This window comes from Rhinopithecus roxellana, chromosome 14, assembly GCF_007565055.1.
Source record: "Rhinopithecus roxellana isolate Shanxi Qingling chromosome 14, ASM756505v1, whole genome shotgun sequence".
Taxonomy (NCBI): domain Eukaryota; kingdom Metazoa; phylum Chordata; class Mammalia; order Primates; family Cercopithecidae; genus Rhinopithecus; species Rhinopithecus roxellana.
Window position 1 is genome coordinate 106,972,992 of NC_044562.1, and position 15,799 is coordinate 106,988,790.

General features: G+C 43.0%; 2 protein-coding genes across 3 annotated transcripts in view; both read left to right on the forward strand.

Annotated features, from left to right (window-relative positions):
• The first annotated feature begins 7,541 nt into the window (after positions 1-7,541).
• Positions 7,542-15,799, forward strand: part of LOC115893264 (vegetative cell wall protein gp1-like) — a 44,570-nt gene continuing 36,312 nt past the window's right edge. Inside the window, exon 1 of the mRNA XM_030916831.1 lies at positions 7,542-8,232. Within this exon, the coding sequence (XP_030772691.1) occupies positions 7,580-8,232 (653 nt within the window). The 5' untranslated portion in view covers positions 7,542-7,579. The remainder of the gene's footprint in view (positions 8,233-15,799) is intronic.
• Positions 8,229-15,799, forward strand: part of ACVR1 (activin A receptor type 1) — a 140,673-nt gene continuing 133,102 nt past the window's right edge. For both annotated transcript variants that reach the window (XM_010353352.2, XM_030916830.1), the window contains exon 1: positions 8,229-8,286. The gene's annotated coding sequence lies outside the window, so the exon portion shown is untranslated. The remainder of the gene's footprint in view (positions 8,287-15,799) is intronic.

Here is a 15,799-nt window from a genome sequence, read left to right on the forward strand (position 1 = left end):
ATGGTGACTTGTGAGACCTGCATAATTGGCCAGGCTACCTCATCCTCCTCCATAGCCATTTCACCACATGCTCACTTCACTCTAGTAACACTGGTCTTCTGTAATTTTCTAGAAATTTTAAGCTTTTCTTCCTCAGAAACGTCAAATGCAGTATCAGCAACTTCAAACAATTAACTTCCTAGGAATTCCAACTTAACTTGAGGAATTTCAAAATGCAGAGACCTCCAAGGTGCAACCCACCCCTCACTCTACACCTGAGGAAAAACTAGGCTCTGAAATCTGAAGTTACTTGCCTAGGGTCACACACCTAGTTCTCCACTACATATATGTAATTAACCTTAGCAGTTGCTCTCTGGAGTTTCACTGAACAAAAGTAGGTTAATAAAAAGGAAGCCTTTGGATTTTAGATATTGGTAGAATGGGGCTACATTAGGACTTAGAAAATTAATCTGATTTCTTATCCATGAAAATGTCTTCATGATGCCATTGCTCAGAAGATCCATCAGGAAAAAGAATGCTTCCTAAAACTGAAAAGCCACTGTGGTGCTGGATTCTACTAAGAGCCACACAGTTATATTTGAAAGACATTTGTTTAATTTCAGGAAGAAATTAATTTGATCTTCCCGCCATGGGACTAGCTTTTAAAATCCACATCTCAACAACGTAGCTAAATTAACGTAATTAAGTAAATTAGAAACTCAAGAAGCTTCAGAATGTGAGCAAGACCATGGACAGTCCTGATGGGCATCTATCCCTTGAGGGTACAAGGAGGTTGTCACAAAGAACCTGAGATGCAGGCAAAAGAGGCAAGTCAAAGCTCTATGAGTTCTCTGAAAAAATTTCTTCTGAAAGAGATGGACCTACTACCAGAGAACAAAAATGTCAAATTTGAATTCCATTCACAACACCGCACCTCCCACTTCACAAATAAAAATCCATATGCATTCCTTACCAGTTAGGTCTTGTCCCATGATTGTCAGACCCTTTAAAAATATGTGCATTGCTATTTTTATAATGTTTATTATTTCTGCTTATAAAAGTAGTATGTTATAGAAAAATTGGAACACATAGATGTGTAAAGAAGAAAATAAGTCAGTCATAATTCATGTAAGTATTGCACATCCTGGAATATTTCCTTCTAGTCTTTTTTCTTTGTGTATACATTTGATGGAGGAATGTGCTTATAAGGGTTATGGAATTGGAATACTACCTTTGTTTTTGATTTTTTTTCAACTTAGGCTTTATTGTTGGAATTTCAGAAGTTATTAGATAGTAATTATTCTTTTACATAAATTTTTGTGCAATAATAATAATAATTATTTTCATGGCATAAGTTTCTGAAATGGGATTAAAATGTCCAAGGGTACAAATCTTTTAAAATATTTGATACATATCACCTAATTATCTTCCAGAATTGTTTCCCAGTTTACACGTTCCATAGCAACTACGTCCTTTATAAAGTCAATTTCGCCACTACAGAATATGTTTAATTGCTGACAAATTGTGTGAAATAATTATATTAAATATTTTTTCTCAGTTTTGTTTGTATGTATTATCTTTTCTTAGATTTTTAGAAAGGGTAAACTTTTTTCCTAAATCTCATATGTAATAATTTAAATTTTCCTTGTCTAGTCATACTATTTGCTTAACGCTCTATTAGATGGTACATTTTGTTTATTTGAAATTTTTTATAATTAAAGATTTTAACCCTTTGAGCATGTGTTGAAAATACAAAGAAAAGAAAAGGCCAGGCACGGTGGCTCACGCCTGTAATCCCAGTACTTTGGGAGGCCGAGGTGGGTGGATCACCAGGCCAGGAGATCTAGACCATCCTGGCTAACACAGTGAAACCCCGTATCTACTAAAAACACAAAAAATGAGCCGGGCGTGGTGGTGGGCGCCTGTAGTCCCAGCTACTTGGGAGGCTGAGGCAAGGGAATGGCGTGAACCCAGGAGGCGGAGCTTGCAGTGAGCCGAGATCATGCCACTGCACTCCAGCCTGGGTGACAGAGCGAGACTCCATCTCAAAGAAAAAAAAAGAAAATATCTTCTTTTGTTTGATTGTTCCTTAAAAATTTTTAGGGAACATTTTGGACAAAAATCAAAATGTTAGGGAAATTTTTTCCTGTAGTCAAGCAAATCAACCTTTATTTCTTCCATTGCTTTTATTTAGAAAGTTCTTTTCCCGGCTGGGCGCGGTGGCTCAAGCCTGTAATCCCAGCACTTTGGGAGGCCGAGATGGGCGGATCACGAGGTCAGGAGATCGAGACCATCCTGGCTAACACGGTGAAACCCCGTCTCTACTAAAAAATACAAAAAACTAGCCGGGCGAGGTGGCGGGCGCCTGTAGTCCCAGCTACCTGGGAGGCTGAGGCAGGAGAATGGCGTGAACCCGGGAGGCGGAGCTTGCAGTGAGCTGAGATCCGGCCATAGCACTCTAGCCTGGGTGACAGAGCGAGACTCCGTCTTAAAAAAAAAAAAAAAAAAAAAAAGAAAGTTCTTTTCCCATCTAAAGATAAATATTTACCTACATTTGCTTTGAGTTAATTTTATGATTAAATATATGTATATATATTTAACTTTTTATTCGTTTTGGAAATATTTTCAGGAATGGCTTGAGGGGAGGCACTAACAGAATTTTTTTTCCAAGTGCCTCAATACCATTTAATAAATAATTGGCATAATTCTGTAATGCCTCTTATATCACACTGTTGGCCCATAGTCACACAGTGGTTTGTATGTAGTCTGCCATGCCAGAAGTGACTGCATTGACCTCCCATTTCAACTACAGGCAGCTTGAGGACTCTGTGTATAACTCTCACAGTTCCCTGAATATGGTAGGTGGCCAGTGAACTCTTATATGAAATGCACAATTAATGAGTCATTGATATACCTGGGAAAGTTTAACTTGGAAGATAAATAAATGTCTGTCCTGACTGGTTTAAATGTTTACCTTTTGAGAAAAAGGGTGCCAAGCCAGACAGGGCTTTTAGTGATCCTTTCTGCTTATGATTTTCTCTTCCACCCCCCACTATTTTGATCGAGTTGCTTAGATCTTTAGAATATAATATTGGTTTCTTAGGGCCTCAGGATTAGGACTAAATTTCAGATCTCAGGGCCTTTTAATTCATTATTCTCTAAGAACAGTTATGATGCATCTGGGCTAGTATTTCTCACACTTGAGTGATATACATAGCTTTAAAATGTATGTACCTTTTTTTTTTTAAATGACCATGAACCTTCAGTAATGCCTTATTTTTATTAAAACATCATTTAAATAAGGTGGATGTCCTTTTAGGCACATAGCAAAAAAGGCAATGGGGTCATAGTTGCATGGTAGACACTCATATGCTCCACAATATACACAATATGAATTTCTTTAATATATTGTTGTGAAAACGTGATTGATGCAAAAGCACAAATTTCAAGAATTCATAGAGAACCTGGAGACCTCCCTAGGAGTATATGTCATTATTCTAGTCTAACAAAATAGAAATTGGAAAATTATTTTAACCATATACCACATTCAACCCTCAACCTTTGCCATTTTTCTAGGTTGTGTGGATGTCTACCCGTATAAACTCATCTGCATATATTGTAACCACTATATAACTATGAAACTAAAACTAAATATAAACAACACTATATAAAACCTGTGCTTCAAATAACCTTATTTAATAAGACGGATGATATTGTTTGCTGAATAAAAATCTGTTCACATCACAGACATGGTCTTCTATAAGGAGGGATTTTTTTTTTTTTCGTTCTACATGCCCATTACTTAGTGAATAGACTTATCTGGATTTGTTTGTTCCTTCCTTCCACTATTAATCTTTATTTTTCTTTAAGAAACCTTTATTAAGTTGAACAGCACATCAATCCATCAGGATTTTTATGAATTATCACCAGCTCTCAAATATCCCACCAATATTCTGAAGAATCTGCTTCTGGAAGTTGATAATTAAGCTGATTTTTGTGTTATAGATTTTAAGAAAACGTTTTTTTTTTTTTTTTTTTTTTTTTTTTTTTTGGGACAGAGTCTCACTCTGTCGCCCAGGTTTGAGTGCAGTGGCCCCATTTTGGCTCACTGCAACCTCCGCCTCCTGGGTTCAAGTGATTCTCCTGCCTCAGCCTCCTGAGTAGCTGGGATTATAGGCACGTGCCACCAAACCTGGCTAAGTTTTGTATTTTCAGTAGAGACAGGGTTTCACCATGTTGGCCAGGCTGGTCTTGAACTCCTGATCTCAAGTGATCCACCCGCCTCAGCCTCCCAAAGTGCTGGGATTACAGGCGTGAGCCACTGCACCCAGCTAAGAAAACATGTTTTTATCCCATTATGACATAAAACCTCTCTCTGAAACCAAAAAGAAATGGTTCCAAGATGAAAGAAAAGTACTCAGTGAGGTTAAATATGTTAAATAAAATAATTTAAAAAATTAAGACATATACTTACTGTATCACAATCTGAGCACAAAGAGGATGTGGTTATTGTTTGTAAGTCTAAAAGCTTAACACACTGTGACAGAGAAGCTGTCTGCAAAATTTTATAAAATAAATTCCCCCAATTTTATAGAAAAATATCATACAGGACTCTTATGTTGCTCAAGACCCTGTTTCTTAATAGTTTTTGAAAGCTGTTGACTTTTAGAAATGAACATGTTGATCTGGGCGTGAAGAAGGAGGATATGCAGAAAACAGAAGAGATGCCAATTCACAATGCAGCAGGCAATTAATTAGCAAGAGTCGTGCTCCTTGAAACATATGATTGAGGAGATCTGAAAATCTTACAATAACAGAAGATGTATTTCCTCCAAGTAACTTTACTAGTGTGATTTTCCACCAGAGTTCAATCAGTGAATCAGATCTTAGAGTAAGGTTGCAGTTCTCAACAGGAGGTAGTTTGGCACCCCCTCCCAGAAGATATTTGGCACTGTCTGGAGACATTTTTGGTTGTCACAACTGTGATGGGAGGGTGTTCTGGCAGTTAGTGAGTAGAGGTCAAGGATGCTGCCAAACATCTTACAATGCACAGGACAGCATTCACAACAATTACCCAGTCAAAAATGTCAATAGTGCTAAGGCTGGGAAACCCCGGATTAAGGTATCCAAGCCAAAGGGCTGTATCTCTGTGTGCACAGGGCTTGTGTGGAAGGCTGTATCCTGGTGGAGGAGTGCAGAAGCCTTTTGCCTCTTGCTTTACACACACACACACACACACACACACACACACACACACTCTCTCTCTCTCTCTCTTTATGTTAAAAGGCCACAAGTACTGTTACAGGACCCCAACACTTACCCAAAGGTAGCTGCTGGATCAGGGTTTCTGCACTGAAGTCCCATCTGTGGTTGCCAGGTATATGTTATAGGGCAGGGGTCCCGATCCAGACCCCAAGAGAGGGTTCTTGGATCTCACGCAAGAAAGAATTCAGGGCGAGTCCGCAGTGTAAAGTAAAAGCCAGTTTATTAAGAAAGTAAAGTGGTGAAAGGACACCTACTCCATAGACAAAGTAGGATGTTGCTGAAAGTAAGAGGAGGAACGATTCCATGCTAGGTACATCACTTGTATATACCGGGAGATGTGCTCTGCTATAAGAGTTTGTGATAAATAAATTAATTACTATATTTTGCAAGAATCAATATTACTTTTAAAGCAAAATTAGGAATACCTTTGTTCTCCAGATATCGGGATATCTGGACACTCCCAAGTCTGGGTTTGTTTAGTAAACATTATTAATTTGTTCCCTTAGCTGTAAACGTCTAGAGGCTAGGAAAGCCTGACTTTCTGAGAATGCAGTCCAGCCAGTCTCAGCCTCATTTTCCTAGCCCTCATTCAAAATGGAGTTTCTCTGGTTCGAATGCCTCTGACAGTACCATCCAGAATTCTCCCAGTCTCCTGGCACACAAGTTAGTCACAGGAGGTTGAGTTAGAGGGTTTTTCACTGAGCCAGCCACACAATAAGACCACTATTGAAAGAACTGCTTAAGGAGCAAATAATAGGAACTCTTCAAAGCATAATGGGATTCATTAATTCATTTACCTACTCAGCAAAATTTTATTGAACACCCACATGAACCCTTCTGCTAGGCATTGTGATACATGATGAATACAACCAGACCTGGTCCCTGCCCTCTTGGAGCTTACAACCTAGGAGGGAACTCTAAAGGTTACCAAGAAGGGGCTAGTTTGTACAAAGAGGACTCCACGAATGTACATGATTGAGCTTCACAAGCTTTCACGTTTGTAATCTCATTTGAACTGTACAACCACCTCACGAGACAACCTTTATTCCCTTCTTAGGTTAAAAATGTGCCCCAGGTCAAAACAGTTTGTAAGTGGCAGAGCTGACACTTCAGCCCAGTGACAATGAGGGCCCTGTTATATCATTGTATAGAGCAGGGACACATATAGGTGCTCTTGCCTTGATTGGTACTGAACTTGCCTCTCCTGATCCTCACCAATCGTACAGGTACAAAGCCCTCCTCTTTATGAAAAAAATGCCCCCACCTACTCCATCCTTTTGCTTACAGCTGGGGACTCTAGTTTTTTCACGTATATATGCCTTGTGTTTCTAATTAGATTGTAAACTCCCAACCTGCAGGGATCAGATCTTCCATTTCCTTTGCAACCTTTTGCAGTACTGCAGTCACCCAATAAATGCCCTCTGCATGAATGAACCTGTAGAGATAAAAATACTTCATGGCATTCCCATTTATAGGTTTCATGTTTTTATTTTGCTTTGTGATAGGACTGTACATTATAAGCTTCTAGAGGGCAGAGAAAATGGCTTAGTGCTTTTCTTTACACTCAGCAGGAACCAGGCAAAATTTGATCCTTGCTTGCCTTTTTGATGCTCTGGGTAATATTAGCACACTGGGGCGTTTTTGTGTATCTAAGGACCGAGGTTATCAGCCTCTCTGCAGCGGAGAATGTTCCTGCTTTTCCACTGTAAGCTCCCATGGCGCCTAGGACAGGGCTAGATCACTGCAGAAGCCCCTCCATGCTTATTTCTGTTACCAAGGAAGCCAACGGCGAACATGGCAAGCTCTTGCATAACCCTAGACCTTGTGAGGAAATGAGCAAAGTGGAAGGGGATTTGAAGGCAGGTCAGAGATGGCCTGGATGAGAATGTTAAGGCTTCTCTCTGAGAATCCAGCCCAAGTCTGACATGCAGGGCTCGAGTAGGTCGCCGCCCGCAGTCCCTGGGCCTGGGATGCCCGCCCGTCCGCCCGCCTGCCCCGCGCGCCCTCGGGAGCTGTCCAGACGGCCCCGCCCGCGCCTACCTGGGCACTCACCCGTGCCGCGCGGCCTCTTCTCCTCCCACCCCGGCCACAGGAGCCCAGCTCGGGCCTGCCCCGCCGCCTCCGAGGAGCCCCGCTGGCGGCGCGCTTGTAGCTTCCATCCGGCGGACCGAGCGACCGGCCAGACAGCGCCAGGCGCCCCGGGGGCGGCGCGGTCAGGCTCGGCGGGACTCGGCGGGCTCGCCCTCGGCCGGGCGCCTGCAGGGGGCGCGGGGACGGCCCCGCCCCGCCGCCTCCTCTCTCCCCTCCCGGCTCCCTGGATCCGCGCCGGGAGGAAATGATGTGTTGCTGCCTGGTTAATCACAGCTCCAGACACTCATTGGCCGAGCGCTCCGCAGCCACTTCCTCCTCCTCCTCCTCCCGCTCCTCCCGCTCCGGCTCCTGCTCTTTGCAGCCGCCGCCGCCGCCGCAGCCTCCCCCTCGGCGCTGGGGGAACTTTTCTACTCTCTGTGACGGTCTCCCCCACCGCCCCCGGGGGCAAGTCCCGCTGGTCCGCCCGCCCCGCCCGCGACCGTGCTCCCAGCCCGAGCCTCTGCGCCTCGGGAAGTTTATTCCGCCCGCCCTCCTCCCCTTCCTCCTCCTCTTCACCCCGCCTCCCCGCCCTCCCCCGGCTCTTTCCCCCGGGTGGCTGCCGCTGCCGCCGCTGCCGCTGCCAGCCTGCTCCTCGGCCAGCCGCGCCGGCCCCAGGGCTGGGAAGCCCCCGGCCCCACGCACCGCTCCGCTGCAGCCGCCGCAGCCGCAGCCGCAGCCGCCGCCGCTCTGGGCCGGCCCTCGGTCTCCGGCTGCCGGCCCCGCAGAGTTCCGGGCTCCCTCGCCGGCTGCACCGCCCCGCCCCGCCCCGCGCCGCCCCGCGCCGCGCAGACCTGCAGCGCCCGGCTGCCTCGCACTCCGCCTCCCCCGGCTCAGCCCCCGGCCGCGGCGGGACCCGAGGTGAGCGCAGGTCGCCTGCCGCGCCTGCTGGAGCCGGGAGGACCGAGGGAGGAGGTAGCCTAGCGGGAGAAGAGGCAGGGATCGGGGGTGGCAGGGTGGGCGTTTGCGGTGCCTCCCCCTCGCTTTCATTCCTTTCTCCCCCAAGCTTGATCCCCACTCCGTGGGGGAAGCAGCCGCGAAACAAAACTGTCTTGCTTTGGGCCTGAACTGCTGGTGGGATATGGGGGGGGGGAGGGCAGAGGCGTGGAGCTGGGGTCTCAGGTTTGCACTGGGGTGTGTGTGCGTGCGTGTGTGCGTGTGTGTGTGTTGTGAACTCCTTCAGGGTATGCGACTCTGACTTGTAAATCGATCTGGCCGCGGGGCCACGGGGCTCACCTTCCTAGCTGAGCTTGGTAGAGAGTAAGGAGATAGATAGTCGAATTTCCCCCACCCTCAAAATATCCATCTCTTCCAAGAGGAATTTTCTGCTGGAGAGACAGCCAATAAACTCTGCTCAACTCCCTCCCTCCCTCGGTTCTTCCTAGCTGCAGTTTCAAAAAGCTTCAAAGCCAGGAATGTGGGATTCATCTTCCGATCCCCAGAAGGCAAATGTGGTTACAGATGTTGCACGGTACTTTGCCAAGTTTAAAACCCTTCCTTCAGCACTGTAACCAAAACAGTGAGGCTAGAACCTCGGGCGCCCTAAGAAGAGATGTGGGCCTCTGGGGCCGCTGGATTCAGTAACTTCCGTCGGGTTCTAGACTGGCTCGGCTCTGTCCAGTTTGTGCCAGATAGTCTCCCACCCCCTCCCCTCCCCTCCTTTCCCCTGGAGATTTGAACGCCGCTTGCATGGAAGAGAAGCTACTTAGAGAAGAAAACGTTCCACTTAGTAACGTAAGAAAAGTCTTGATTAAAAAGTTGTCATGAATTTGACTTTTGGGGAGAGGCAGCAAGGTAATACAATGGACTTGTCAATTTTATTGGGCTTTTCTTTCTTTTTTGAGGGATGTATAAGAGTTAGATGATGGGCAAAGGGGCCGTTCCATACGTGTTTTTACATATTTTTGAAAAGAGCCCCATGAATTGAGACATAACCCAGTGGTTTTAAAGAATCCTGTCCCAGAGATGCAGATTGCTCTGACAGCCCAAGGGAAGGCGGTGGCAAAAAATAGACACCACCTCCCTTTTCCCCAAAAAAATTCTTCCTGGAAAGGTGGTGTTAAGAAATTTCAGAGATGGGCTGATCCAAGTGGCGGGCCTTAAATGGAAACACTATAGTATGTCCTGGCACTTGTCTCTGGAGGTGGGTTGCTGGCCAGGGGCCCAGGCTTGGGCAGCCAGCAGACACTAGACTTGTGCTGACCTCAGACATCGGCCTCTCCATGCAGCTTTATAGTGTGCAGACTGCTTAAGTTTGGAATATGGGCCTCATCCATTTCACTGATGGGGACATAGGGGGAAGGTTATCTTATGCCTGGATGGGACTTCGATCACTTGTTTTGTGATTCATTTGTTTTTATTTTCTGTCTTGGAATTTTAAAAAACGGAATTCTTTTGAAGCTGAAATGTAGGCCTTAAGTTGATGTAACTGGGTGTTGGATAATAGCACTTCTACTGTTACCCCTTATGCGGGTACTCACAGGTGGTGAATGATGTATAGATAAATTTCGGATAAGTGACAAAGACTAAGGATTGGGATGATTATAGATTGGGTTCATGCCCTCCCTTTCCAGCTGTGTTGTAGAGTTTTACTTGAAATGGAGAGGGTGATTTTAAATAAAACCTGAGTTAGATAGTAGTCTTAGAACTTCTGTACTTTGGAAGAGAGTGATCATTTGAATCCAAGCAAGTTTGTTGTTATCTGTGAGAAATTTAAAGGACTATTAAGGATTCAGAGTGAAGATGCCATATTCAGGAATGTAATGTATTAATTTCAGAAGTGAGGAATTTAATTTGATTAATAGAATTGTAATGAATTTTTTTCAAAGTAGTGATTTCAGATTTTCTTCATGTGTCCAAGAAAGGTATAACAGAGATTGAGTCAGGAGATAGAGGTTATGCCTCTATCTTGCCCTAGATTGGACTGAACTAGTCCCATGATGGTCATGATAGGCTTCTAGGTAATTCTCAGGCTTGGATTGAGTAGTCCAGTCTTCTGAGGGAGAGGGGACAGGACAGAAATGGACTTGAAAAATGATCCTGCTCTTCAAGGTCATGAGGTGAAGATGGAATCAGTGCTGGGACTGGGAGCTGTCGTCTGTGGCTTGTTCTGCTCTTGGATCCTTGCATCTTGATTTATTTTTATGTGAAGAGATCTCATGCCCAACTCAGTAGGAATTCTGGAGAAGCAAACCACTGATGGTGGCAAAACTCTTTGATATGTTTGGGTGGCTTTAATGACAGGATAGTTTAGGGGTGCTGGATATGTGCTAGGCACTGGGCTTTACAGGTGCTTTTTCATGACATTTCCACAAATACCATATGTCTTATTGTTACTTTACCTTTCTACAATAAGAAATTGAAGCTTGGCAAATTTCAGTGGTAGAATGGGGATTTGAACCAGAGGTCTGCAGGACTTCAGAACTCATGTTCTTGGCCACTTTTGTCAGTGATTGTCAAACTTCATTCACTCACATACTGTCTTCCTGAGTTTACCATGGCTGAGTCCCACTTACTCTATTAATATTTTTCTTTAAAGCAACGATTCACTTAAAAGAACCTAAAGACATCATTTTTTTAAAAGAGGAAATTATGTATTACTACCGTATTTGGAAAGCCAACTCACTTGTTAGGAATAGGAGGTAGTCATAAATATGCGTTTGTACTTGCACTGAAATCCCAACTTCAGAATAAAGATTATGTGGAGTGTGTGTATGTTGCAGGGACCTGGAATAAAAATGGAGGAGGTAGGTAGATGATACAGTATTGGTGATGTTCTGGTTTTTGGATTGGGTGATGGGTTCATAGGTGCTGATTTTATTTTTAGACTTTATAACCTACATACATGATACTTTTTTTGTAAAATGATAAAGAAAATTAAACACATAACCATTAACATAATGATTATTTAGGGAATATTTTACTGCACTATGCTGACTATAGATTTAGCTTGGTGCCTTGTATGCAGTAGGCACACAAGAACTATTGGCTGATTGACAAACCCCAGGAAATAATTGTAAAGCAAGCTCATTGTTTGTTATATTTGAATAAGGTTGAGGTGTGTCCCCCTCCTCCCCTATTTTCTCCTGCTTCTACTCTCCTTTCCAATATTGCAACTAAATAGCGTGGGCTGCAGTGAGGTTTCACCTGGCTGTAGTTATGGGAGACACAGCCTGGGCTGAAGCTAGCACTTTTCAGCATCACCTTGTCTTATATATCTAGCACTTGGGATGGGGCAAAGAATGCTGTCGTGAAGTGTTAAGACACTTTCCTTTTTACCCAGTAGTAAGGTGTGACCATTCAGAGCTGGAAGCAGTATTTAAGTTAAAGCAGGGCCTGGATGAAATGTTAGCAACATTAAACTGGTGAGGCTGGGAAATAAAGCCGTCAGAAATTTTAATTGGAATCCGCAGAATCTCCTGTTTTATTTTCCCAAGCAAGCACTGGGCACTGTGGCTTTATTCCTGGAAATGAGGATTTGGAATTGGGTTTCCTGGTACAAAATGCCTTCTTTGATCTTTTGGAGTGAAAACTTTGTGTTTCTTTCTGTGGCCAATTCCAGTTCTCAGAAGAACCAAATGGAAGATTTACCTCCTCATTTTTAGCAGTTGACCATGGAGTGTTCTTGCTTGCCATGTTAAGTTTCAGAATCAGAAGTTCTAAACTAGGATTTGTCTGTTGGAAGGACATTCAAATGAAAGACTGCTTTTGAAAGAGCCTCATCAATTTGGTGTGGTTGGCACATCACAGCCTTTGGTTCAGATGGGAGGTAGTTTTGCTTGAACTCACACTCTCAAAATTAAGTAAGAGATTCGGCAGCTTCCTTTTCTGAGTTAACACAAATACACCCTCTGTCCCTAATATTCAAACTGACCGCATATGCGAATACTATTCCTGTGCTCTTCTAGTTCTGGAAATGTGAGATTGTTTATATGTATGAAGGCTCGTATAGTGATCCGTCAGCTTTGTTTTCCAGAGCCACTGCTCTTCAGTTGTTTGATTTTTGGGTTTCACTCTCTGACCAACATTCCACTTTGCCCACTAGAGTTGCTTCATTGTTGACTCTGGGTATTTGGCCTTTATTTCTGTGACTGGGAAAGTAACTTTAAATTTCAGTCTTCCTAAATTTTGTGGAGGTTTGTGCAGTAGGTGAAGGTTGTTTTGAAGAGGGGGGATCCGGGTGAGACTTTTAGCATAGGTGTCCTGAGGGATCGCCCAAGGTCAGTTCTCATTCATCTTGAGGCCAAACCCTGGCTGTTCTGGTCTCTCCATTGCCCCCCACTTCCCTCCTTTTTGGGGGACCCAGATTCTTCAAGGCTCAGAGTAATCTTACTAAGCAAGACTGCTTTCTGGATTTTGCCGTTTTGCCTTTCGACAGTCTCCTAGGTTTTATCATCCCCATTTCTTATTCTGGGATGTGATTGATCTCTCTGAGGGCAAAGACTTCAAGTTGTTCATTCCTCCATTGATTCTTTCTGCACAAGTCATTGCCCTTCACCAATTTAAAACCTTTCAAATCCTCTCTCTAGGCTCCTGGAGGCAAGGGACTGTTTTATTCATCTTTTGTGTAACTTTTGCACCTAACACAATGCTTGGCCTAGACCACATGGTCAATAAATCGTTTTTGAATTGCCGAGAGAATGAAGGGATGATTGCATGTTAAGGGAGCAAAAGGGACCCAGTCCTCTAGGGAATCAGGGAAATCGGGGACAAGATGATACCAGTCACTGTGGTCTGTAAGGATGAGTTTGGAAAGTGGGAATGACAGACATTCTATGTAGAAGGAACAGCTTTTGATACCTCTTCTTAGTGCTTAATGTTATAACCTGTGCTTAGTCAATTCCACAAACATTTATTGTGTTCTTTTCAGCATATGTTTCTTTCTTTGTTTTTATATTTAAGGATGATGCCTCCATTTTTGGGAAGAATATCTCACTAATTTTTTATATCCTACAAAGCAGGGAATCCTTCATTATTTATAGTTAGGACCCAAACACTCAGTGAATCAATTACTTTACTCGGACTTTTTCCTGCTGCGTATGTTTCCAAACAGTTGACCGTGATAATATAGTGGTGGGCAATGCTTGTGTGAGCAGTGGAAGAATGTAGGTGACCTCTTGGAAAATGGATGGAATCCAAAGTAAACTCCTCTTTTGAGAGATTTTAAGGGCTGAAATCAGTGGACATACCACATGTAACTTTTCATCTTCAATACTTGATGGCTGTGTGTTTTTGCTCATCTAAGAAAGCCAAATTGGCTATTAATATCACCATGCCATCGAAAAGCAAGGTTGCTCTGGTTTGGAGGATTCCTTTTTAGCCAGTTATGGAAGAATATTGATAGGCCCTCCAAAAATATAACCTTGAACTTTAGAAATGTGCAGAGGGGAGAATGAAGGTGAGGTGATCTTGGACAAAGTTGGATGTTAGAAGTGGGATGATACTTGGGAGTTTGGAAAGTGGGTACTGAGGAAAATGTGCAATAAGAAGAACTTGAGCATTCTGGAATAGAAGGGATGGGTTGAAGTGATGTTTTAAACCAAGTTCCGAAACTTCCACTATTGCAACTATTAATGAGTGTTGACTACGCTTGGAGTGAAAGTAAGATGTGCTTGATTTACTCTCTGTAAGTAGTGAGTTAATGTGTATAAGCAAACATGACCATAAAGGCTGGAGCTTAGGGAAGAATATCCCTTGTCCTGATGTCAGGGACTTACACAAGATAGAAATATGCATACGAGTGAAAGTGTACGTAGTTATCTAGAGTGACACCTTCCTTTTCACGAGTAAGGGACACATGTGCCCAATGCTATTTTTCATACAGTTTTCATATGCTTATCTTGAACTTGAAGAACCCAAGTTGTTGTGAACAATAGGTGGCAAGAACAAATATCTTACGAGGATGGCCTAGTAAAAAACAGAAAAGCTTAGTCAGCAGAGATTACTTTATATAAACATAAATGTTCTATTTCAGTATTTTCAAAACATGTTAACACTCAGCAGTACATTTTATATCATGACCTGGTACACACACAAACATACATGCATGTGCATGGGTGTTAAAAATAAAGCTGAATTACAAGTTCTACAAAAAATATTATAATGCTTTTTAATTAATATTCAATTTTTATTTTAAAAATTCTAGTCTTTATATATTAAACTGATTTTACAACTTGCTAATGAGTCCTAATAAGCAGTCAGAAAAAAACTATTCTAAGTATTGTGGAAATTAGCCTTAATTTGTTTATTGAATAGTTGCTAGTCTGGATGAGACTTTTGTTTTTCTTTTTGTGTGGATTTCTGTCATTCTACAGAAAGTTCATACCCCTATGCCCCTCTCCCTCGCCAGATTATTTTTTCTGTGTAAGGGTCTTTACTTGTTTCAAAATCAGATTAAAGTGAGTAATATGTGATTTGGACCAGCTCCAGTGTGCATCGTCATCATCATCATCTTGATCCCCATCAGCATCAAAGGTGGGACTGATTCATTTAGAATGGTGGCAGGAGCCACTTAACTCCCTGTTTATTTAGATTATACTTGAAGAGGTTGTTGACTTTCAGGAATAAGGAGAAGCCAAGGTTACACATACCCAAAGGATGAGAGGGAGGTAGGGAAGATGACCCCCATGTATTGTTCAGAAATAAAAAATGAAAGCAAATCGTTAGTAGGGACAGCTCTTTGCATTCAAAGACACAAGAGCTTACTTGTTGTCATTGTCCTTATCATTAAAATCTTGCTTTCCTCCTCCTTCATCTTTTCCCCTCTTCTTTGTCCTTTATTTATTGAGCATTTATCTAGTCTTCCTGTAGGTGAGGCTGGGCATAGAAAGCTCAGTTAATATCAAGTTAATATTAAGGTTCACTTGAGTAAGGGAGTGAATAATTACACGTCTAACTATTAGTGGCAGAACTCTGAATATCTTGGTCACAAGTTACAGAGGGATAAGGATCAACCTACACCTTTAAGGAGGTGGCTGTTTGGCCTCTGAAAGAGGTACCAGTTGGATGTTATTTTGAGAGGTATCTGTACGTGTATAGGTTGTAGCATAGGCAACAAACCAAAAAGAGAGAATGGGACAAGTAAATATAAGGGAGTTGTTTTTTATTTAGAGGCCAAGTTGTAGAAAAGATAGTTGCACATCTTTCTTTTTAAATCTTTTTTTTGAATCGGAGTCTTGCACTGTTGCCTGCGCTGGAGTGCAGTGACGTGATCTCGGCTCACTGCAACCTCCGCCTTGGGTTCAAGTGATTCTCCTGCCTTAGCCTCCTGAGTAGCTGGGATATAGGCACTTGCCACCATGTCCAGTTATTTTTTTTTTTTTTTTTTCATTTTTAGGAGAAATGGGGTTTCACCATGTTGGCCAGGCTGGTCTTGAACTCCTGACCTCGTGATTCACCCACCTTGGCCTCCCAAAGTGCTGGGATTACA